We start from the raw sequence: 22,610 nt of genomic DNA, 5'->3' as shown, positions 1-22,610 counted from the left end.
ACTGGTGGTTTTTTTAATAAAGCGGTTTCCTGTAACCTTGTTGTTCAACATATTTTTCTGCAAATTTAAAAGACATGTAAAATAGTACAACGGCTTTGAGCTCATATTCAACATTTAATTCTACCAGCAGAGTGAGATCATTTGGTTACTATAATGCTTTCTGTAGTTCTGAAGGCAGCTTTCTGAGGCAACAACCCAGATAATGTCTTCAGCATTTACCAGATGGGGGGTCTGATAAAAGATGCTATAGAGTTGCACTATAGGAAGTGTAGGTGTTGTTTTTTCGAAATTTGACTCATACTAAAGACTAAAGGTCAGGATATCTGTGCCTTCGTTGCATCAATTTTGTTCATTCTTTCTTTTTATCTGTCTCTCATGAGTCCTCTAACTTAATATCCCCTGTAGAAAATAACATTTTAGGGATACGATATATTAAACAAATCAACTTGTTAAGATGTATTCTTTATCGTTTCTCCTCCGAAACTGTCAGAACAGTTATGGACAAAAGCAAGCTTTCTCAATTGGTAGTTTCTTCTCCCTTGTTTTAATGAATTAAAGGAAATTCAAGGACTACATATCACATTTTTTTATGCCTGTATTTTGCAGTGACAGCTGAAGATAATCAGGAAAGGGGGGACAGAGAGGCAGGGGACGACATTGATCAAAGGGCCACAGGTGGGAATCGACTCTACCAGACAAACTGTCAGGGAGCACCAGACATTTTCTTCCAGACAGTTATAATGAGAAGATAGAAACCACTCTTATATTAGGCACATTAGATATGAAACTGGAGCCAGGAGACGATTAGCTTAGCTTAGCACAAAGAACGTAGACAGGGTGAAACATGTAGCCTGGCTCTGTTCAAAAGTAACAAAATCCAGCAACTCTAAAGCTCAAACTCACACACTTTATATCTTGTTTGCTTAATTTTTTACCAAAACTGAGGTGTAAAAAATGCCAGGTTATGGTCTTTAGGGGGGTTATGTGCCTGACTATTTCTTGGCCAGAAGTAGCGACTTCTTGGACTCTTTGGTTGCCTGGCAACTTTACAGTGATGACAAGACCGAGCCAGACTTGCTGTTTCATCCTGTTTTAAGACTGTATGCTAAGCTAAGCTAACCACCTTTAGGCTGAAGATTCATATTTAGCATATAGATCTGACAGTGGTATTAATCTTCTCATCTAAGTCTGGGCGAGAAAGCAAATGAGCATGTTTCCCAAAGGTCATACTTTTCCTGTAAGATGCAGATTCTTTACAGTGTATCCTTAGAAACATTCTGTACGGTTAAGTACAGTCAAGAGACTAAGGCTAACAACTCCCTTCAATCTGCCTCAACAAACAAAACAACTTATTCAGATGTAAATTCTTTACAGTATCTTAAGAGACTTCCAGTCACTGTATGTCTCAAAGTAAACAGCCACACGCACATATCAATGAGCCTGAGCCCTTCCCTTCTCCGTCACCATTGCCTAAGATTGTAATGGTGTTGCACGGCGGCCAACGCTGACTCACCTGGTGGAGTATCGCACACACACACCACAGCCCCCCGCTCACCACTCACTCACCTCCTTCCCCTCCCACTGAGTTCAACCTGCACTGTAGTTCAAAGTGGTTTTGCCTGTCTAGCCTTGGCGTTTAATGTTTAAGTATTGGGAGCGGCTGGAGAGTGCAAATAAAATGCCTTTACAGACTCCGGGGCACGCTGAGGGCTGTGATTCCAGATACTGTATTGTGAAATTTCCATTGTGCTTAACAGAGTAGCCTCAGGGCACCTGAATTTGTTCAGCTGAATTTTTACTCTTTGCCTCTTCATAATGCTTGATGCGTGCGGCTTAGATAAACCATTTAGAGGAAGATTATTCAAACTTTATTATGCGGACAAAAGAGTACACATGTTCGTGGGATAGATGGCAACGTGTCCGTGCTATAAAATGTTTGTCAAAAGTTCAGGACAGGATAAAGGTTTGAATGTGGACCCCACCTGCAAAAGAAAACCACAATGAGTTGTGGTATGGCCGGCTTTCTGTTAGGCTGGAAGAAAGGAAACCCTATTTGCAGCAAAGGAAAACAACACAGAAAGCCTGACACTACTTATATGTTTGTGCGTGATTATTCTGTAGTTCTAATCCGTCTAACAATGTTACAAAACATTCAGACAGGAGGAGGCTTTAAAGCAGTAATTGGGGGGACTTAAACTGGTAAAACTCTGCTCAACCACTTCTAGTTGCATCTCGCTCGTGCTTGATCGAGACTGTGGCACAAGAAATCAAACATGGGTGTGGATTTAGTCTGATTTGAAGCATATCTCTTAATTCCCTTGAATGTCAGGCTGACGAAGGAGGTTTTTAAAGAAAGAGTAACAGAGCAGATGTAGATCGTCTCAGATTCGATAAAGGGTTACATGAGGTCTGTGCGACCTGTTGGTCGGTTGATGTGTCACAGAAGGAGCCAAAAACTGATGACTCATTGGCCGTTTTCACGCCTCGCACTGGATTAGCCATCACATGCAATAGGCTTCTTAATATGAATTGTGTAATGCCCTCAATCCCTGCAGAATTGTTTCATAAAATCAGCCTCTGTTTTGCTGGGTCACCTTCATATGCAAAACCGAGGTCAATGTAATTAAAAGAGTATCAGAATATCACATAGCGGTACAAATATAAGATTTTGGAATTTGCTTATTTAGTAAAGGTCGTTGTTTATACTTTGTTTGTGGTGTTCAGATTGCTTTTACAAAAGGGGGGTTTCCAAAAAACTTGGATGATGTTGTACTCAAGTGAAAACTGCTTGTTCTAATTTAAATTGCAGGATTATGTGCTCCTTTGTGGTTTAGCTGTTGGGCTTATAAAATCCTTTCAAACACAATTTGGCAAACTGAAAATATCTATTTGGAAACTGAAGGGAAACTCAATGTCCCCAGGTGTGTGAATATATTATTCTTGTCTGCGTGTTGACCCTATGATAGGCTGGTGTCCTGTGCAGGTTGTTTACATCCCAGAACGCACCCAGAACAGGAGTAATCCTGTTTAATTCCTGAACAGGAATAAGCAGGTATTGAAAGTATTTTTGTGTTTGTCTTAATATGTTTGAGGTTTTTTGTAGACAGTATCAAGATAAGTTCTCAAACAAAAGTTCATATACTAAATTGGCCTTTGATACTTTGATTAATTGTCTAAACTGTCTGCTGTGATTTCCATTGCATTTAGTTACAAACTCCACCCATCTGGCACTGGAGGAGGCCAAAACCAAACAATGTAATGTTTGCAAATACTATTTGCCCCAGGTCGGGCTGATAGATGGTTGGTTTCCTCTGTGGGAGAAACCGAAGTTCAAATCCAGTCTCTCACATCAGCACACCTTGCTCTTTAGGCTGCATTATTCATCGTAATCTCTGCATTATTCATTTCACTTAGCATTAAATCTTGTCACTTGTTCATTTTACAAAGACCCCCTTAAAGTCTAATTATTATCATTATATACGCTCATCCTTTTATAAATGTGAGGACTGAGGCCTCCATGGACTCTCACTGCCTCTCACCTCCTCCCGTCTCTGTGGTTTTGAGGCGTTTGTGTGGCATGCCAGATTTTATCTCAGAGCTGTGACACCTGAACCAAGACTCTGACCTGGGGCCAAACAGCGCCTCTGGTGTCCCTCAGGGCACCACAACTGCTGTCAGCTCTGTGTTTGAACAGTACCTCTGCAGAAACAGCAGTCTAGTAAAGACATCTTGTGACTCCTTATGATATTTGGCAAAAACAGAGGGAATTCACTGATATGTAGACTGAAAACCATCGCTGGCAGTAGAATATCTTAGTCGGGGTAACACAGCAGCATGCCTAGTGCACAAGCCATCTTTTGGCCAAGACTTGATGTTCACGGTCTCAGTGAGCGGCGGGTAGTCTCACCTGCCCTGGTTGCTGGTGCCACAAGCCTGGCACAGACTGAACCAGACTGGAGGTCAGCCAGAGTGAGGTTTAATGAGACTGAAGCCACACCAAAGGCTGGCATATCTGTCCTCACTTCAGAGCACCTGTGCCACACTGTCAGTGTGATGAGAGCTAAAGTTGCCCCAAAACAGCCCCTCTTCCTGTAATTAACAGTTGGTTTGTTATCACACAAATAATTTGACTTCCTGCAACAATTGGGATATCTGTTTTTGTCTGACATGCCTTGAATGCGGATACAGTGGGGTTTTATGTGTGATAGTGATGCAGTTTTTAATCAACAACACCAACACCAAAATATTCCTTAATTGGCTCTAATCACAGGATTCTAACTATCAGTGTGTGCTGGGCTAAAAGCAACTCAGGAAGTTTGGTGATTGAAATAAAATCTAAACACACAAGCAACTGGGAAATCAGAGTGGGGTGTTGCTGCTTGCCATGAGTGCAACAACCCCCCCCCTCACTTCTCCTTTAAAGGAGAATTCATGAGAAAATTACACTACTACTATGGCCAGTAGGCTAAATACAGCAGTTACAAAAGGCAATCTGTCAATGAAGTGGACTTTGGAAGGGAGACAATGTAGTCAAGGATCTATGGGTGATCCTTGGCCCAGATGCACACTTAACATTTTATGCACCAAACAGGCTGGTTCCAATAAGACTTCGTCTTGGATGAGTCGGTCAGGCCTGGAATACTCTCTCTAAAGCTTCATCTATATTGTACTGTAAGTCTGTTCCGTTCCCACCCGCATTTTTAAGGAGTCTACCTCATGACGCGAGACAGAGTTGTGACAATATGTAGTGTAAGTAGATGAACATAGGCCAAGATAAAACAAAAATCGGATGAAATAATCACTTAAAGAATAAATGCTTTGACGCGTAAAAGGGGGGCGCAAAAAGGGCGCCGAGTGCGCGCACTGCACAGATATTAGTGCAGGTTTATTTTCAAGTTTGAGGTTTGATAGAGTGTGAGTAGTGTCAAATAAAAAGGTAAATTCCGTTCTGCTTGCTCGGTTTTCTTTAGACTCTGATTAACCTACATGTGACGGAATGTCTCCAAAGTCATTTTTGTTCGTGTACTCATGTTGGCAGTCGGCTGTTTCACGGGAAAAGCGACGTTAGAAGTAATTTCGACTTTAAATCCACCAACCCTAATGGTGTGTACAGTAAGTGAAACCCTTCAATATATGTATTCGTTTAATTGGTGGCTACGGGGTCACAGCAAAATCGGCCAGCACCAGTGCGCGTCCACGAGCAGTTTCTTCTCCTGGGAAATGCATTCTGTGCTGAAAGTTACGCCAGACGCAGTTCAATTACCGCACACACACCGAAATCACTCCAACTAACTACACTGCTTCAGGTTTGAGCCCAGCACTGTGGAAGTACTTCTGTCTGTCCTGCCTTTGCTGTGAAATCTGGAAAATGGGAGGGTGAAAAAAAAAAGATGGTTTATAATTGATGTTTTCCCATGGAACAGCCCCTCCTCCCCCGCAACACAGGCGAACCCTCAGGTGGAAGAAATCTTTTAAGATTTTTTTTTTTTTTTTGTGGGATAACATCAGGAGGGTTTGTCTAGGCGAGCCAATCAAATCCCTCCCCTGCTATAGATCGGTGCTATAATACAAAGCAGTAAAAGCGGTCGCCTCACACAAGCGGCTGCAGCTCGACTAGAGATCCCGTGGCTTTTAATTCCCCTCGCTACTTTTTTTTAACCCTCCTTCGATGTGCCCCGTTATTAGCATTTGTCTGAGGCGTTCATTTCCGCACCTGCCACAGTAGAGACCAGGCGAAGGCGAAGTAGAGGAGGAGACAAGGACATTGCGAGAGCCGGGAGAGGCAGACGGTAGAGATAGCAGCGGCGACTCGTTTGAGATCTTAAAGGACAAAAATGCTGCTCTGGACCAGAATCGTATTGGTCGGTCTCATCTGCTTGTCCTTGGTGTCCTCTGGGATGGGATGCGGACCGGGCAGGGGCTACGGCAGGAGGAGACACCCGAAGAAGCTGACACCTCTTGCGTACAAGCAGTTCATCCCCAACGTGGCGGAGAAGACCCTTGGGGCAAGCGGCAGATACGAAGGCAAGATCACAAGAAACTCCGAGCGATTTAAAGAACTGACTCCCAATTATAACACAGACATCATATTCAAGGATGAGGAAAACACCGGTGCCGACAGGCTAATGACTCAGGTAAGGAGACAGAATAACCTTTCCCCCCCCTCCTACTGCCCTAACGCACCATCACTGCGCACTGCAACAACCTCCTTGTCAGACTGATTGCGCACCTTAAGTGAAGTCTGTTTTACCCGCTGCTGAACTCTTCACACTGAGCCTTTTAACTTCACTGTAAAAGCAGATGCGCTTTATGCACCAGCATGGGGAGTTTTTTTTTTTTTTTTTTTTCAAAGGCTGCAGGCTTGAAGCGAATGTAGAAATCCAGCTGGAGAAGTGATGTGCAGGCGGACAGTCAGGACACTCGGCCTTCATGATTGTGACAGTGTATTTAAAATATTAATGTGCCCCTCTCCTCATATCTATATTTGTATCTTTGTGGGGCTCTATTTGTTACCTTACGTTTCGCAGAACACATTCAGTATGTGTTGCCTATTTAGGCTCAACATTGCTGCTTGTTTTAAGCGCCTTTTCTTTATTCCAGCTATGAAATACGGAGAGCTGGTGATGCGCACCGCTTCAAACAGCCGGGCTTATTCAGGCATGGCGTGGCTCAATCAGACATTTTCTCGCACAGGCTGCTGTAATTTAGCCTTTCGCATGGTGTGCACCGGTGCATGAAAACAGTGACATTTCTTTGAGAGTGGTCTGAACACTATCAGGACTTCATAAATGGGTGGGACTCGGTCAATTCTAGGAGCAAGACGCACAGGGGTGATGGTGCCTTACTTGCACGGATGATGACATCTTTTTTTAAAAAAAATACTCCATCCTCATGTAGGCAGTTAGTTATCAAAGCTCATAGCTCGTTCTGCACAGATAAGACGAGGCTCATAATACATCGGGGAGATGTAGCCTTGATTTCTTTCCAGGCTGCAGGATGCCGCGTCTCTTCAGCATGACTTTTAGCACTCAGATGCTGGTGAATTATTAAAGGCGCTTGGGTGATATTGGCTCAGTAATAATAAAATGCCGGTGGTGATGGTGGTGGTGCTGCTGGTGGTGATGAAGCCAGGCGCGCGCCGGAGTCCCTGAACCCGTGCCTCGCACCATGCATGAGCACGAGCTCCGATGAAATATTCACTGTGCGTGCGGTCTCGGCGTCCCCTGTCAGCCCTCCCCACATCGCCTCTGTGATACACCTATAGGTTCTCATACACACGGATCATGAAATTACAGGCGCGTGGGGATGTGGTGCCTAAACTGGGGTTCAGGGACCCCTTTCACGGATGCTCGAGGAGGTTCCAGGGTCTCCTGCAAAACTGGGAATAGTTAGATTTCACTGTTATTTTAGTAATTTCAGAGAATATTGAGTCACATGTCTGCAAGGCTTTCAATCTGAGTAAAACACCCCACCTGCTGTATAAACAGCTGTGTTTACAGGTCTGTGTAAAATCATACAAGGGAGGTGGGAGTTCCTCAGATTAAATGTGATTATATGTTGCCTCTATGGCTGAAGTTTGTCTATCTGGCCCTAAAGTAACATATTTAAGAGCTGCTTTGTGTTTTATAGATTTATATTTTTTTAAAAAGGGCCAGTATTTGTGGCTTATGGTTCATCACCCGCTTTCCAGTCAGCATCCGAGCGTTTACAGAAAACACAACAGGCTCAAAGTGTGACATGTACATGAAAGGGCTTTTTAGGTACCCCTAACTGGGCCTGAAACGCAATTTGAACTTATGACCTTTGGTTAGCGGGAGGCCATAGTAAGTTGAAACAGGTGAGATTGCCCTTATCGCACATGACACCGCAGGGCCATCAAATTCGGGTTGCACATTCAAAAGAGGAGAACTGCTTTGTATGCTACTCTGCCAGTGGCATAAACCCGGTCATATGTGGATTTAGGCTGTGCCAACGGTCTTTGCGCTGTTCCAAGGTTTTACGCATGAACCCAGTGGGTTTTTACGCACGGAGTTTTACGCACGAATATAGTGGACTTTCCCTGTTATCTTAAGTTTTAGAAAATATGTGTTGTATTTGTACATGAAACGAGGCACGTGTCTGCATTAGCTCCCTTGGGTGTGTGCAATAAATGTATTAATGAGTCAATTCACTGAGGTCTAGCCAAGACTATAAGACGTGTTACTTGGTGGAGCGGCTCAACAAGCATCTACTCCCTTAAGTATTAAGACGCAGCTCATTCCCAGGAAAGTTGCCAACAGTGGCGTGTTACAAACATTTACAGATAGTGTTTCCTGAGATGAACAGGAGCATCAGTCTCATCTATCTAATGCATAAAGCAATAATGTTTGACACTATTGGTTCATGTCCAGTCGTAAAATATTATTTGTCTCAGTATAAGTGGATATTTTCTCTTATGGAGGAGAGAGAATGCTCAATCTGCTCAATTCAGCGTGCTTTCAGTGAAATTACATTTGTTTCGAGAATTTTTCAGAGATAACTTGTAAAGCAGAATAAAGTGCTGAGTAGATTGGGAGATAAAAATATACTTGATTTGGCCCGTGGAATAATGTTCACACTGGCAAATGCAGTTTTTTACTTTTAAGAAAAGACCCAATACTACATTAAATGTCTTTAAAATGTGAGTTATTTTCTTTTGCAGTGTGTTAGGAGGTTGCAGCCTCTGCCCACAGTGCAAACGCGTCGGGAAAGAGATGAGCTGGCGGCTTGTTTGCACTGACAGGTAGCTGATAAGTGTTTCCTCTAACCAAATCATTTGTGAAAAGATTAAGAGGGAGGCTGTTGAACAACTTTACCCCGAGCACAAAGCGCCGGTCTAGGGCGCCCTGCTGGGCTTCACGGTGGCTGAGCAGAATTTGGCTTGATTTGCGGCACACGACCTAATGAATTAATAAATAGGTTAAGCTTTACGGCTCTTGACTCCGACAATCCCACTCAGAATGTGGGAGGTTTTTTGGGGGGTTTTTTTTTTTTTTTTTTTATTCAACACATTCTACAAGTGTGATATCCTCATAAAACAACCACTGATATATGTATCTTTTTTGTTATACGAGTTTTTTGGGTCTGTGTGAACATTCTTGCTGAAGGACACACAGGATTGTCCATCAGGGGGAAAGGACAGTGGGTCACACACATAGACGCTTCTCTGTGCGCCTATACCACCCCTGGATATTTCACAAGTCTGTCAGTCAGCAGCCAAAACACATCGACTTAAGGAGGCATGTCACGTTTCCCAAGACTTTGCAGGAGAGGGAATAATGAAAGTTTCCCTCCGCGGTTGGACTGAAAAGAGTCTTTGTGATGTTTTATTTGACATATTGGTTGAGTGTCGAGAATAGTTGTCTTGGAGAAGGCCAAGCATCTTCATTGAGAGCTCAGAGAGGTTGGGGTGCGACGATTTATTTATAGGACAAACTCCAGATATTTTAAGGCGGCAGCTGCTCATGAAGATCATCTTCGTATCATCTGCATATCAATTATTGATTTAAAGAAAACAGACAAGTTGCAACCAACAAAAGACTCGCTCATTTTCTTGGCCTAATACAAACTCATGAATGTCTAATGTGTGCATGTTGTGCTCAGTGCGACGCATTTTGATAGAGAGGGATGCTGTTCGCACCTTTCCAAGACCAAAAAGACCCATATGTTATAGGCCAGTGAAGCGAATGCGGTGCCTTATCAATATTTCATCAGCAGCTTTCTTATCCGAGATGTGCCCTCTGACGCTGCTGCTCACACTGAGAAATGTAAGCCCACATTCAGGACTAGAGATGCAGCTCAGTCCCAGTGTTTCACCCCAGCTGGGGGGAATCAAGGGCGTCAGGTGGGGCTGGAGAGGTGTGGGCGAGGCCTTAGTGAGTCCTAATTAGATTTTTTTTTTTATCGTTATCACTGTAATGAACCGCAGAGATCCAGCAAACAAAACAGATATGTGTGTCGGGACGCGCTATTTCTAATGGGGGGGAGAGGAGAAAAGCCTCCATGTTTGGCGCATGCGGTCTAATGCGTTATTTCTCCGACCAAAATATGATATATTTTTAGTCAATTGTGAGCACCTGCTACTCTTGGCAACAGTAAATTGTGTCAACATAAGAAAAGGCTTTGGTGGCACATGCTGTTCTAGATTCAGACGTCTCCACATTTTACGCCACTGTGCAGCAAATATCTGCAAGCTATGACACACAACAGGTGACTAATTGGTCCATTTCTCCTTCCCGCAGAGATGTAAAGACAAGTTGAACTCTCTGGCCATCTCAGTGATGAATCAGTGGCCCGGGGTGAAGCTGAGGGTCACCGAGGGCTGGGACGAAGACGGACACCACTTTGAGGAGTCGCTCCACTACGAGGGCAGGGCCGTGGACATCACCACTTCGGACAGAGACAAGAGCAAATACGGCACTCTGTCCAGGTTGGCGGTGGAAGCCGGATTCGACTGGGTCTATTATGAATCCAAAGCCCACATCCACTGCTCTGTGAAAGCAGGTATGGCTGCGAGATGAGAGGAAAAAAAGAATCTTAATTGTACCCAGAGAAAATATGTCATGCGCACTGTGATGCTGGCTGAAGGAGAAAATAACCAGATCCATCAGCAGTGCGCATTTCCCGCCAGGTGCGATTGTAATCATCTAAAAGAGCAGGTGCAGCTCTGGGAAGCTGCAGTCCTGCTTTATCTTCTAGGAAAGTTTCTAAATGAGAGTTTCTGTTTCTAAGGGAAATGTCAATTAGATGAGATGTAATGAAGTTGTCCAAGAACGGAGAGGTGAAGCTTTTTCATGCATTAACTCATCAAAGTGTCCAAAACAACCTGATTTCAGTGACCAGTTCACATTTATAGGCTCCAAAAAAACTAAACCTGACATAGAAATACAATAAAATGTGTCTTAAAGTCTGTTGATTCGCTTATAATGCAAAACTATACATTTCTTAAAGTCCAAATTATAACTTCATGAATGATTATTAGTAATTAATCACAAGAACTTGTACTTCACATTTACCTGATGAGGTCATTTAGAGTGCAAAGACTAAATGTTTGAGTGTATTCATTCATTTTGACAACATTCGTGTATTATGAACTATATTTCTATGAGCACATCCCAGTCCTGTGGCAGTTGTGAACGTTTCCCATGCAGCTTATTTCTTGATCTTACATCGCCCCACACTGTCTCCTGGTGGGAACCACGACCATAATCTAACAAGGCTCCTCCGGTGTGACCTAGAAAAACAAATCATTTTGTTCTCTGTGGATTTTTGCGCACTAATGGAAGACCAAACAAAATGCTGGAAGTTAGGACGTTTTTAAGGTAATATTTTGGATTTGATCATTTAATGAAAAAACGAATCCTGCGCGTTGAAGCTATTTTATTTGGATTTATTTTTGGTTTTTTTATCTCAGCTTTGAGATCCAGTTTTTAATTTTAAGACAAGCTTCATGTTGGCTCCTTTTTTGGGGGGACAAAATAACCTTACAGGCTTTCACTAAGCTGACGGACACCTATGGCGCTTAGAAAACATTTCTTCACGCTGATTGATGAACCATGGCACTTTTTTTTTTCTTAGCTCAGACTTTATTGATAAATCCCTTACTTATCATTCAACACACACGTTTTGAGATCACAGTATGGGCCAGGCCGACGTGTCATTAGGGGTCATGCGACTTTACCAAAAGGATTTGGCTCAACAATGTTGAATTGGTTGGGGTAAATCTGGTTTTCAGTTGTCACCTTATTTCATGCTCGGGAATCTTAAAAGAAGATTAAAAGCCCCCAAATTCTGAGTAGGAAACCCCCTTTTCTGTGTGCAGGACAGTGTGATCCTGGAGACTGGTATGTGAAGAGCTCCACCAAGGCCAAAATTATTGTCATCAAGACTGACAACAAAGCAGGGAGAGGTGGTAGAAAGAGGGGACATTGATGTTGCACAACAGAAAGCATTTAAGAGTCCGGGCCCTCATTTAAATTCAAATCTACAACTCAAGAGGCTTGGAAAAGTGGCTCCACTGGGTAAACAGTAGTTGTGAGTCGCCTATTTGTGTGAATTGTCACATAGAGGTTTCTGCACCTGAGTAAATATGGGAAGAGTAGCTGGGAAAGGCGTAAGTGTTCTTTACCGAGAGTAGCTCGATCCACAAGCTGATTTAGAATAACAATGCCTGCTCTTTATTGGGTTTTTTAATTAAGAATAGATGAGCCAAGGCTTTCAGTTTTTTTTCTCGTCTCAGACAACGTGGGCCAAGTCAATACGCATTTGGCATGGAGGAGCAGACAGGGCATCATTATGCAAAATGCATATGGCCCACCACGATGTGTGTAGGCAGGAAAAATACAAATACGAGCGGGGAAAAAAAGGAAGGTTGTTGAATGGGCTTTTGAATGGGGTGGTGGTCCCGAACTGTAATGGCTCAAAGCACCTGTGATTTATTTATTTTTGAGTCCTAAAAGTGTTGGAAAGCTTTTAAATACTGCTGCTTTTTTAATACATTTGCAGTAGCACGATGTGTTCTACTTAATAAACATTTTATGACGGTGTAAAAAATAATATATATTTTAACAACTTCATCTTTTATTTTAACAGAAAACTCAGTGGCAGCAAAGTCAGGCGGCTGTTTCCCAGGCTCCTCCACTGTCACCCTTCAGGATGGCACCAAGAAGGCGGTCAAAGACCTCCGAACCGGCGACAGGGTCCTGGCAGCAGATAACGACGGAAACCCGATTTACACCGACTTCATCATGTTCATAGACCAAGACTCGACGACCAGGAGGCTCTTCTACGTGATCGAAACCGACTCGGGCCAGAAAATCACCCTCACCGCCGCACACCTCCTCTTCGTCGGCCACAACAGCACGGACGAGGAGGAGCAGATGTCGGCGATCTTCGCCAGCCAAGTCCAACGTGGACAAAAGGTGTTCGTGTTCGATGCCGAGCGAGGTCAACTCGAGCCTGTGAACGTAAAACGGATTTACACGCAAGAGCACGAGGGCTCCTTTGCGCCGGTGACCGTGCAGGGGACCGTCGTGGTGGACCAGGTCCTTGCGTCCTGTTACGCAGTGATCGAAGACCACGACCTGGCGCACTGGGCCCTGGCACCTGTCAGGCTCGCCCACTGGGTGTCCTCGTTGCTTTTCACTTCCCAGCCTCAAGTCAGTGCACAGAAGGACGGAGTGCACTGGTACTCCAAGATCCTTTATCAATTGGGAACATGGCTCTTGGACAGCCACTCGATCCATCCACTTGGGATGTCAGTATACACGAGTTGAAACTTCTACTACAGGAGCAGAACCAGACTTAAATGTAGGACACACGAACTATTCAGTAGCTTAAAAAAAATAAAATAATAATAATAATTAAAAAAAACGAACGAACGAGCAAACAGACAAGACAAAGGCCCCAGCGGAGTTGGGATATTTATTTCAGTGACTTTTCCATGTGTCCCCTTTCAAAGAATGAATGGAGCCTTAAAAAAGTTTCTCTTTGAATAATTTATTCTCATGTGAACTCGCTGCTGCCACACAAATGGATTCTGAAACGGTGTGAGCAGCAAATTGTGCATAATCTATTTTTGTATATCTTCAAATGCAAAAACAACAACAACAAAAAAAAAAAAAAAGCGAAAGAAAAAACGAAGAAAAAAACGAAAAAGAGAAAATATCGCAAAGAGAAAGAAGAACATGTAGAAAGGAGCTAACTTTGACAGGTTGTAATGTTCATATGTGCATATGTGCAACTGACTGTTATATTTTGGGGAGAACAAACTTCGCGGGGTTCCATAAATTATATTTTTATACACAGAATTGTAAATTAGATTTTGACAGATCGCTACCGAATCACATTTCGTTATTTGAAATAGTGTAAGATATGAGAATATATTTTAATTTAAATACAGTAGTTGGGAAAGTATTGGAAAATCTTGTACTGCTTGGTTTATTAAGAATTTTATTATTTTGGAAACTGTTCGTTTAAGTTGTCGGAGAGGGACAGATATTCTGCCTCATGTCTGCATTCTCTGCTTTCTTTCTTTTTTTTGTTTCTGTTGTGTTTCTATTTTTCTGTTTTCTTCTGAGAAAAATATTAAATGCAGATTCTGACAATTCAGTAACAGTTAAAGTAGTACTGAAACAGTTTCGTTAAATAAATTAATAAGTAACTCCTGTAAATGTACTAAAATGTATTTTTCTTTTCATATTTTGTAATAGGGAAATAGTTTTATAGAAATGACCTGCGGCAGATGCAAAGTTTGGATAGTCTATATAGCCAGACCATACCAGTTAACTTTCATAACAGGGCGATGCGTCAAAAAATGTCTAGAGTTTATTATTTATATGTTTATTACAAAATGAGATAAAGAAAATCTTCAAACTTGCAGTTGTTACATGTCTTTGTTTGAATGAGCTTCACTGGAAACACAATGAGGAACACTGGGAGTTATTTTCCGGTCAAATGAAGGTCTCAAATCAGCCATGCTTTGTGTATTGATATTTCCTCCCTTTGAATCCAATCATCCTTTAAAAACGAACATAATTAACATATAACAATTGTTTCACATGCTAATTGAAGGAGCTCAGCCTCCTTGGAGAGCCAGCAGAACAATTTTCGGCCTGTTTTAGAAAATGGAGGAAATATGGCGCTTTGAACTACCTTTTGCATGCTTGCGAAATGTTGAGAGCCCATGTCAAATTTAACGAGGTTTGCCCTCCGCAAATAACTTCTAACTTGCAGACAAATTAAACACGAGTGTGTTTGTTGGCCCTTAAATGTGCTTCTCGGTGTCTGCTGCTTGAGGTCATATTGCTCCATCAGTGACTGACACTCCGGTCCAAAAGAAGAAACGCAGCCATTGTCTGAATCACAGCTTAGTAAAACATTTGTCAGTCTTAACAAATCGCTATAATCCTCCAATATTTTCACAGGGACTTATAGTGCGCACGTAGCACTTAACAGTGAGGTTTTAGTGATGCATTTATTTATTTTTTTGCTCCTCTGGAGGTGTGCTGTGGTATTAGAAGGCTACATAATCTTTCTGAGATTGATTACAGCATCAGTTTCTTCCACTGAGCATGGTTATTAAGTTGTGCAAGTGCGACACCATGTGGTGAAACGCCGGTAGTGCTGCTTGGCAATGCCTTGAAATTATGGAAAATATTCAACAGCTTGGAGATGTAAATACTTTTATATGCAAACTGGTCCACTCACAGGCAGAAAGGGGCATCAACTGGTATTTCTGAGTTAACCACTAAAATAAACTGATTTGTGGGCAGATCTGTGGGCCAAAAGAACAAACTGAAGTCGCTTTCAATTTGGTAAAAGAACAAACTGAAGTCGCTTTCAATTTGGTAGTTTTTAAGGATTTAAGTTGGACTAAATGCACATGTAATGAGAAACAGAAGGGCAAATTAATTACCAAAATATATGGAAATACAAAAAGGAATAATGTGATTTAAAAAAAAATATTCCAATCAAGATGCCAAAAATGATCCAACCCTTCACCCAGACTCAATCAAAGGTAAACGGGGCCATTGAACCTGAGTTTCTGAACACTGTAGCAACATGAGCAGGAATTCCATTTCCTTCTCCCAGGTCGCCCACATTGTGTTTTGTTGTTGATACTGCGAGGTGGAAACTTTGGAGGGGGACAAAGCGGCCCATCTCTCCCGGCACTGTGACCTTGGGTCCCTGACAGATACAAAAGCGTCCGTGCAGGGCAGCATTCCTCAGAGCAGGTAAACAGAGCCTCCTCTAATCCCTCTGGGGGCCCTCAGTCTGCTGCAGCTCAACAACGGCTTTTACAAATGTTGACATTTGCAAACATGAACAGTCTGGCATTCTGGAAAACAAAACTCCCTGTTTCTAAGAGAGTTCTGCGAATGGAAGCCCTCCGTTCATCCCAGGAAACATTTAGTCCTCTGTGGCAGCAACCAGCAGAGCCCGAGACGTGAGTATTAAGTTAGAGGGAACATTTTTACAAGGATCTGATCCCAAACACGGCAACACACCTTTACTACTGCCTCCTCCCTTACTGTCAATAAACGGAAACCGACAACTGAACTGGTTAAGACTAATTACATACATGTAGACTTTGCAAATAAACTAAATAAACGATAGATGGACAAATGACTAGATGGATAATAATGTACATGGACAGATCTTAAGAAATATGCTGGATTTTTTTAAAACCACAAAAGGTAAAAATTCAGGGTTGTCAGATGAAGTAACAACAATTTTAGCATTATTTGGGAGAGTTCTCAACCTTCCCTGTTGGTGCCGTCTATGAAGAAGAGTTGGCGGGTGTACATGGTCTTAGATCTCTTCAACTGCAGCACCGGTTTTAAGTTTGATCTAAATTTTACAATCAAGAACAACATTTTGGTCTTTTTTGAAATCATGTCTTAGAAATTGGTCCTCAAAATTCACATGAAGACAACACGAAACCAACCGAAAAGCAACCAGCCACATTTTTATAACATAAAATATGCATTATTACGGAGAGACACTGCAGTTAGTTTGGATTTTAGATCCTTCAGATCAGTGGTTTCCAACCCAGAGGCTTGAGACCCCTTGAACTGGTTGCCAGACCAATCTGAGGGGTCACCAGACAATAAGATAACATATATACAGTATAAATGGGAAGGAAGAAGGAAAATATTGTTCTACTTCTCAAAATGTCCTTTATTCCTCACTTTTCTCTAATATTTGCTTGTACAACACTTGGTAGAGGTACAGAGAGGTAAAACTGACAGTGAATGTGAAAGGTCTAATCACTCTTTGATTGAAATGCTCACAACTAAAAATATATTGAACCAGTGAAGAGGACTGCAAGCACAAACATCACCACTCTGACTAAAGGACCCGGGTTCTTTTGAACTGAAAGGAAGTAGTCTGGAACTCAAACACATCAAACTTCACAATAAAAACAAATGCCACTGTTGTGTATGTTAAAAACATTTATTTTTCTTTAGTTTCTGGTATCAAATGTAAATCTCCATCTCTTTAAGAATTATTCACTTTCTTTTAAAAAACATAAAATCTTTTTTTAAAAATCACATAATTTACAGTATCAACAAATTTCAGTGATTTCAGATTTTCCAACAGAAATTTTTTTTTTCCCAGAAAATTATTTCATGTTATACATCAAAGTGTGAACACACGACAGGATGGATTGTCAACAGTTTCAGTCAAAACTCGAGGTTGGATTTTCAGTCATTATTTGGTGCACCATACTGTTCGAGAGGAGGAAACCACTGTAGTGTCTTTTTCAACATCCAACCAAACAATGCATGTCAAGAAGCTGGGATGACCTTTGGTGCAATGAAAGCCATAAAGTGGCTTTAGAGTTACGTGTCTGCTCTGTGAACCCGGCTGTCGTCACAGAGATGGAAACCTCCATCCACTGGGCTAACAAACAATGGTAATCCAGGTAGGCCACCCTGCTTGATACAGAAGTCTTAAGTTCATTCAACCACGGCAGCATTGAGGAAAAGATGAGTGACTGTCACATATATGAAAGTTGGAAGAACAGCGATGGCAGGAAAACCATTAATGGAAGGAAATGTGGCGGGACCAATAGTCTTACTGCGGCAACATCTATTTAGTGGGGGAATCAAGCTCAAGTAAAATCTTCATTCCAAGGCCGGATACTGCATGGCTGTAAAAAGAACCTTAAGTTTTAAGTGAGTGAGTTAAGGCAGGAAAAGTGACAGTCGTATCACGGCTAAAAGCTCGTCAATGGCTCCTCTCACCAGTACGCTGTTGAAAAATCAATGTGTTAAAATACTAGAGGTCATTCTGTTTTGGTGATGTGGTGACACCCGTCGTGACTGGTGGTCACTATCAGGTGTGGTTTCGTAAGACAAATTTGTATAGTGGCGTCTAAAACAAAACATCTGTGCAGCTACAACCTGAAAACAGCCCACTGTGCTAAAACCAGGAGGACTGCAAGTGTTGGACCATGCCAATGGTTTTGCATGCTTTTGCTCAACTTGTTTGTACCTCTCATATAATCAATACTTCTACGTTTTAAGACTTTTGCATTAATGATTACATCAGAGTCACAGATTTAAGCCACTGATTTCCTTCAAGATAAATACAAGGCAAATAAAAAAGTAGGTCATTTGACAACACTTGATGCTGCGTTTTGCTGGTACAAAAACTAGTCCATCTGGTGTATAGGCAACTTAAATAAACAAGGTGTAACTATTACTTGAACCAAAGACACTAACTAGAGATGACATATTGTATCTTCTTAGTTGTTTAGTATAACTTGAGGAAACATACAAATAAATTAAAAGCTACCAGTTTGGTGATGTGTTGTATACAACATGAAGCAAATGAATTATTTTTCACACCAGCAGGATTAAAAAAATAAAAAAAACAGCAAGTGGTTTCAAATGAGCGGCTGGGTTTTTTGCAAAGTTAAACTTGGATTATTTAATTAAAAAGGGACATATGATAAGCTACCCAACTACCCGGATCTAAAAGGCACCAATAATATCATCTGCTTTATCATGCAAAATTATCATAACTTTGACAAAAAGTAAAGCCAACTAATAGTTTGATGTGACTTATCTTGCAAATTGATTTCATACAGTGCTATATGAAGCTGGGGAAAGTTGTAGTTATAATTTGTTAAGTAGCCATTAGTAAATTATAACACATCTATAACCCAATTTGTTGATTTGCTAAAAACATGCTGAACCCTTGGTATGGTCCCTTAACTTTGCTTTTGGGTCTAGCAACCATATCGATGACAGCTTGAGACACGAGGTGGATGTGACCTGAGGAAAAACAAAGAAATGATTATTTCAGCCAGCAGCAGCAACATGGATCACCAAATGGACCTATGGAAAAAGAAGTTGTTAGTGTTGTGTATAACCCAAGCCAGCTAGTGTTTCGTATTTAACCCAAAACATTTTGATACTAGTCATTAGCAGCCATAATGAAGGATAAGAAAGCCCCACAGACATGTCACAGATGAGCTTAATCAAATATCTAAAATACTGTACTGCAACCATGAGGTGATGTGATTGGAAAAACATCCTGCTAGTAATATAGCCTACTGTAAATCAAGTTCTTATCACCATTCAGATCACCGTTTTCCTCAAGAAAATTACTTTGAGAAATAGAACATCATAGTTCAAGGTACATGTATGTACAAAATTCTTAAAATTAAGGTACAAATAGATCCAATATGAATCTGTTCTGTCATTACAAGACCAGGTGTCTTATACCAATATAACTATCACTGGCATTGCCGATACTTTTTTTAAATCCACAGGATTTACCACAGCACTAAAAAGTACGAAAAGTAAAAATGTAACGCACAACATGAAAGACATTAAATACACATTGTTAGGGAACAAAAACCTCTACATCAGTTCAACTCAAAACAAAAGGAATAAAACATAAAGAAGTTTAGAACAACTGTACAACATACAAAAAGACTTGAAACTACGCAACCTCAAGTTTTACAAGAAGTAAGAAGGAATTTGAGGAGTTTAGACACACCCCATTTGTCCCAAAGTTTCTGATACTTAAAGCATGTTGAGAATCTAGAAACCTTTACTGGCAAGAATCACACATGTGGAGCTTATTTTAAAACTTAGTGAATTTTGAGTTATTTCAAGTAATGGGTAATTTTTTTAAAAAGGGAAATACCACTAAATCTATTGATTTGATTCACACATGCAGTCAAGGACAGAGGCCAATAAGCACTTGTGAATATGAACTGTTACCAGAGAACCAATAACTTAATCTGTGATGTCATCCAGATGCACAGCCAGGAGCTGATTTACTAACAGTAAATAAAGAGATTGAATGTCTAAATGTCAACCCTCCAAATTATCTTTGCATTACGGCGTATTCCAACCAAATAAAATCCAGTGAAATCGATTAAAATGCTGCTACATTTACTTTGTCTATTGCTTTACCTCTAGCATGTCAGGGCTGTAGGGAACTGAACATTAGTATGACATCACAGTTAAATTGGCAGGGGAAAACATTCTCATGTTTCTATAAAAAGTTATGAAGCAAATTATTTCATTGCCAAAATTCAGTGGCATCCCCCCTAAATCTATATGAGGTAGTATTTCTTGCCATACAAGGTGTTAAAAAACGCTTTATAAAATATATGTGATATGCTGCAAGTTAAATACCCAGGAACTTACAGAACACGTAAAGTATAAATGAATAAAATGCAGCACAAATGAGAAAGATTATTCATCGTAAAGGCACCAGACACATGGACATCACACACAACCACACATCTTTGGGCTAAAGTTTAACCGGCTTCACATACCTGCATGCTCAGGGTATATTGGCCATGTTTTTATTTTCCCTTAAACTTTTTGTCAAATGTCTTATAAACAGAAATGTGGTCCAGTCATTCTTCATTTTGGCTCTAAATTAGAAACAAAACACTTGTAAAATGATTTATGTCTGGACACATTGGTACATCCTTACATATAAAAATGTGATGATACAACGAAAGTAAAGAATAACTCAAAATTTGTTTTAACAGGATAAATATTGAGAGAAAGTTCTGGTCTACTTATGTACATGATCACTACACGGATAATGGTTGCCCCCTCGGCTTCCTTTAACACATTCCTGCAAATAATGTACACGACATTCACTTCTGAACTTTAGTTATTAGGAAATACGGGTAATAATGTATGAATATTTAAAAGAACTGCTTCTGTTTAACATACATTTAACCCAGAATAGACAAAAATGTTGTGTGAGGAAGAAAAAAAATCATGGGATTATGTAAAAAGAAAATGAGCCTAAATTGATATATTTACTTCTAATAATGATGTCTAATGAAATCGAGGAGCCAGACATGGAAATTGAGTATTTTCAAAATTTAAGGTTTTCATTGATGTGGCATCAACTCCCAAACAAGAGCACACGCTCATAGAAAATTAAAATAAAGTGATGCATTAGAGATTGTACAACAATTTCTCACACATCTGAAGTAATTTGTCTTTATGTAGGAGTACGATATCAATATGAGTAAGATCTCAGAATTTACAGAGGATGTCTTCATTATAATAAGGGGAATTCAATTTAAGGGGCAAATTACTGCGGTGAATTTATTTGACTTTTCTGCTCTACTGCCAAACATCTAGCTCAGTGTGAAAGGCAAACTGTTCGAAGTGCTCTTCCAGGTACACTATGCAGCTCAAAAGATAAAGCACCAAATTTAACTGATGGTCACACAGATTCCAATCAATATTACCAGAGCGGAGAAAGCCTCATGTATATCCTAGCAAAAAATGTACATAGTGTTTGCGTATCTTGCAGAGAACTGTAATCAATTCTCTCTGATCTACCAAATCTAGGATTAATTATCAAATCCCGAACAATATACATTTAAATTGTAATCATAAAAAATCTCAAATAAACGTACATACACATTCCCTCAGTGCACACTCTGCACATGTCGAAACCTAAATCTAACTACTCCATAATCACACATACAACTAAAATATACATCCAAAGGGCATGAAGGATTATTCCAAAATGGATTCCAAGTAACAGTTAAAAGACCTAATAACATTTAGAACAAGGAGCAATGCCAAATGACCAAAGTGACTACCCTAATCCAGAGATGATCTGACCAATCTGTCCCAGAAGCATAACTGAAACTGAAAAGCACCACAAAATCTACACAAGAGTCACAACATTTACAATTTTGACTGGGAATTTAGAAAAAAAACTTATTCATGTTACATCCTATGCCAATTTGGACCCAGCCACTACTATGTGTCAAATTTTTAAAATCATCCTGTGCCTGTATGCACGTTCTCCACTAGGTAGTGCCATTCACCCAAAAACTGATGGAGACTCATCTGTACCTGAAAGCAAACTTGAGGTGGAAAAAAATGAAGCACCATTAGTGATGAAATACCGCCATCTACAGAGGGGGAGAAACACTGCTACTGTATGTGAACAGGCTGGCCACAGCCTGTCACAACCACTTCCTGCATCCGAACCAGACCAGAACGAGCCACAAATAATAAAAAACTATGATGAAGTGGTCACATCAAAATGACAACGTTTAAGTGTTCTATTTGTTTTAATAATTAATCTAACTGAGGAGGGGAGCAACCATTATCATATGATTCTACCTATTGTCCGTGTAAGTTGCTTAAAACATTCTTCACAAACTACATCAAAGTTGGATTAAATGTCCAGTGTCTCTCCAGTGCCATTTTACAACAATGGAATATTGGTAGACAGTGTCAAACAATGACATGCTCGCAGCCAAAGTCTTTATGTTCACTGTTCCAAGTGGACAGGGGATGAATGATGCTTCTGTGCGGAGACGTTGACCGTGTGTTTGTGTGACCCCCGAAGGGTCGATGAAATTCCTATGCCAGGTTGGAGCTGTACACGAGAGGCTCCCACGTTGGGAGAAAGTGACTTCTTGTAACAGGACTCCCTGGCTCTATTGTGCTCCTCATCCATCAATCAGCGACACATCAATGTGGGACAAATCAATCATGTGCCTGTGTAGCAATTGTGATAATAATGTTTGAACCATTGTCTCAGGGGCAAAGATACTAATGAACACTTATGTT

At 40.9% G+C, this 22,610-nt stretch overlaps 2 protein-coding genes across 5 annotated transcripts in view; one reads left to right on the top strand and one right to left on the bottom strand.

The window, feature by feature from the left end:
* Positions 1 to 5,571: 5,571 nt before the first annotated feature.
* Positions 5,572 to 14,397, top strand: shha (sonic hedgehog signaling molecule a). The gene is made up of 3 exons (XM_051411203.1): positions 5,572 to 6,134; positions 10,260 to 10,521; positions 12,610 to 14,397. Exons 1-3 carry the CDS (start codon positions 5,835 to 5,837, stop codon positions 13,290 to 13,292), a joined length of 1,245 nt encoding a protein of 414 aa, XP_051267163.1. The 5' UTR covers positions 5,572 to 5,834; the 3' UTR covers positions 13,293 to 14,397.
* Positions 14,398 to 16,955: 2,558 nt separating this feature from the next.
* rbm33a (RNA binding motif protein 33a) overlaps positions 16,956 to 22,610 on the bottom strand; it is a 28,741-nt gene continuing 23,086 nt past the window's right edge. For all 4 annotated transcript variants that reach the window (XM_051411363.1, XM_051411361.1, XM_051411364.1 and 1 more), the window contains one exon: positions 16,956 to 22,538. In XM_051411363.1, the coding sequence (XP_051267323.1) occupies positions 22,490 to 22,538 (49 nt within the window). In that variant the 3' untranslated portion in view covers positions 16,956 to 22,489. The remainder of the gene's footprint in view (positions 22,539 to 22,610) is intronic.

Source organism: Dicentrarchus labrax, unplaced genomic scaffold (assembly GCF_905237075.1).
Source record: "Dicentrarchus labrax unplaced genomic scaffold, dlabrax2021, whole genome shotgun sequence".
Taxonomy (NCBI): Eukaryota; Metazoa; Chordata; class Actinopteri; family Moronidae; genus Dicentrarchus; species Dicentrarchus labrax.
Note: the sequence above shows the minus strand (reverse complement) of the source record. Positions and strands in the feature narration are given on the sequence as shown.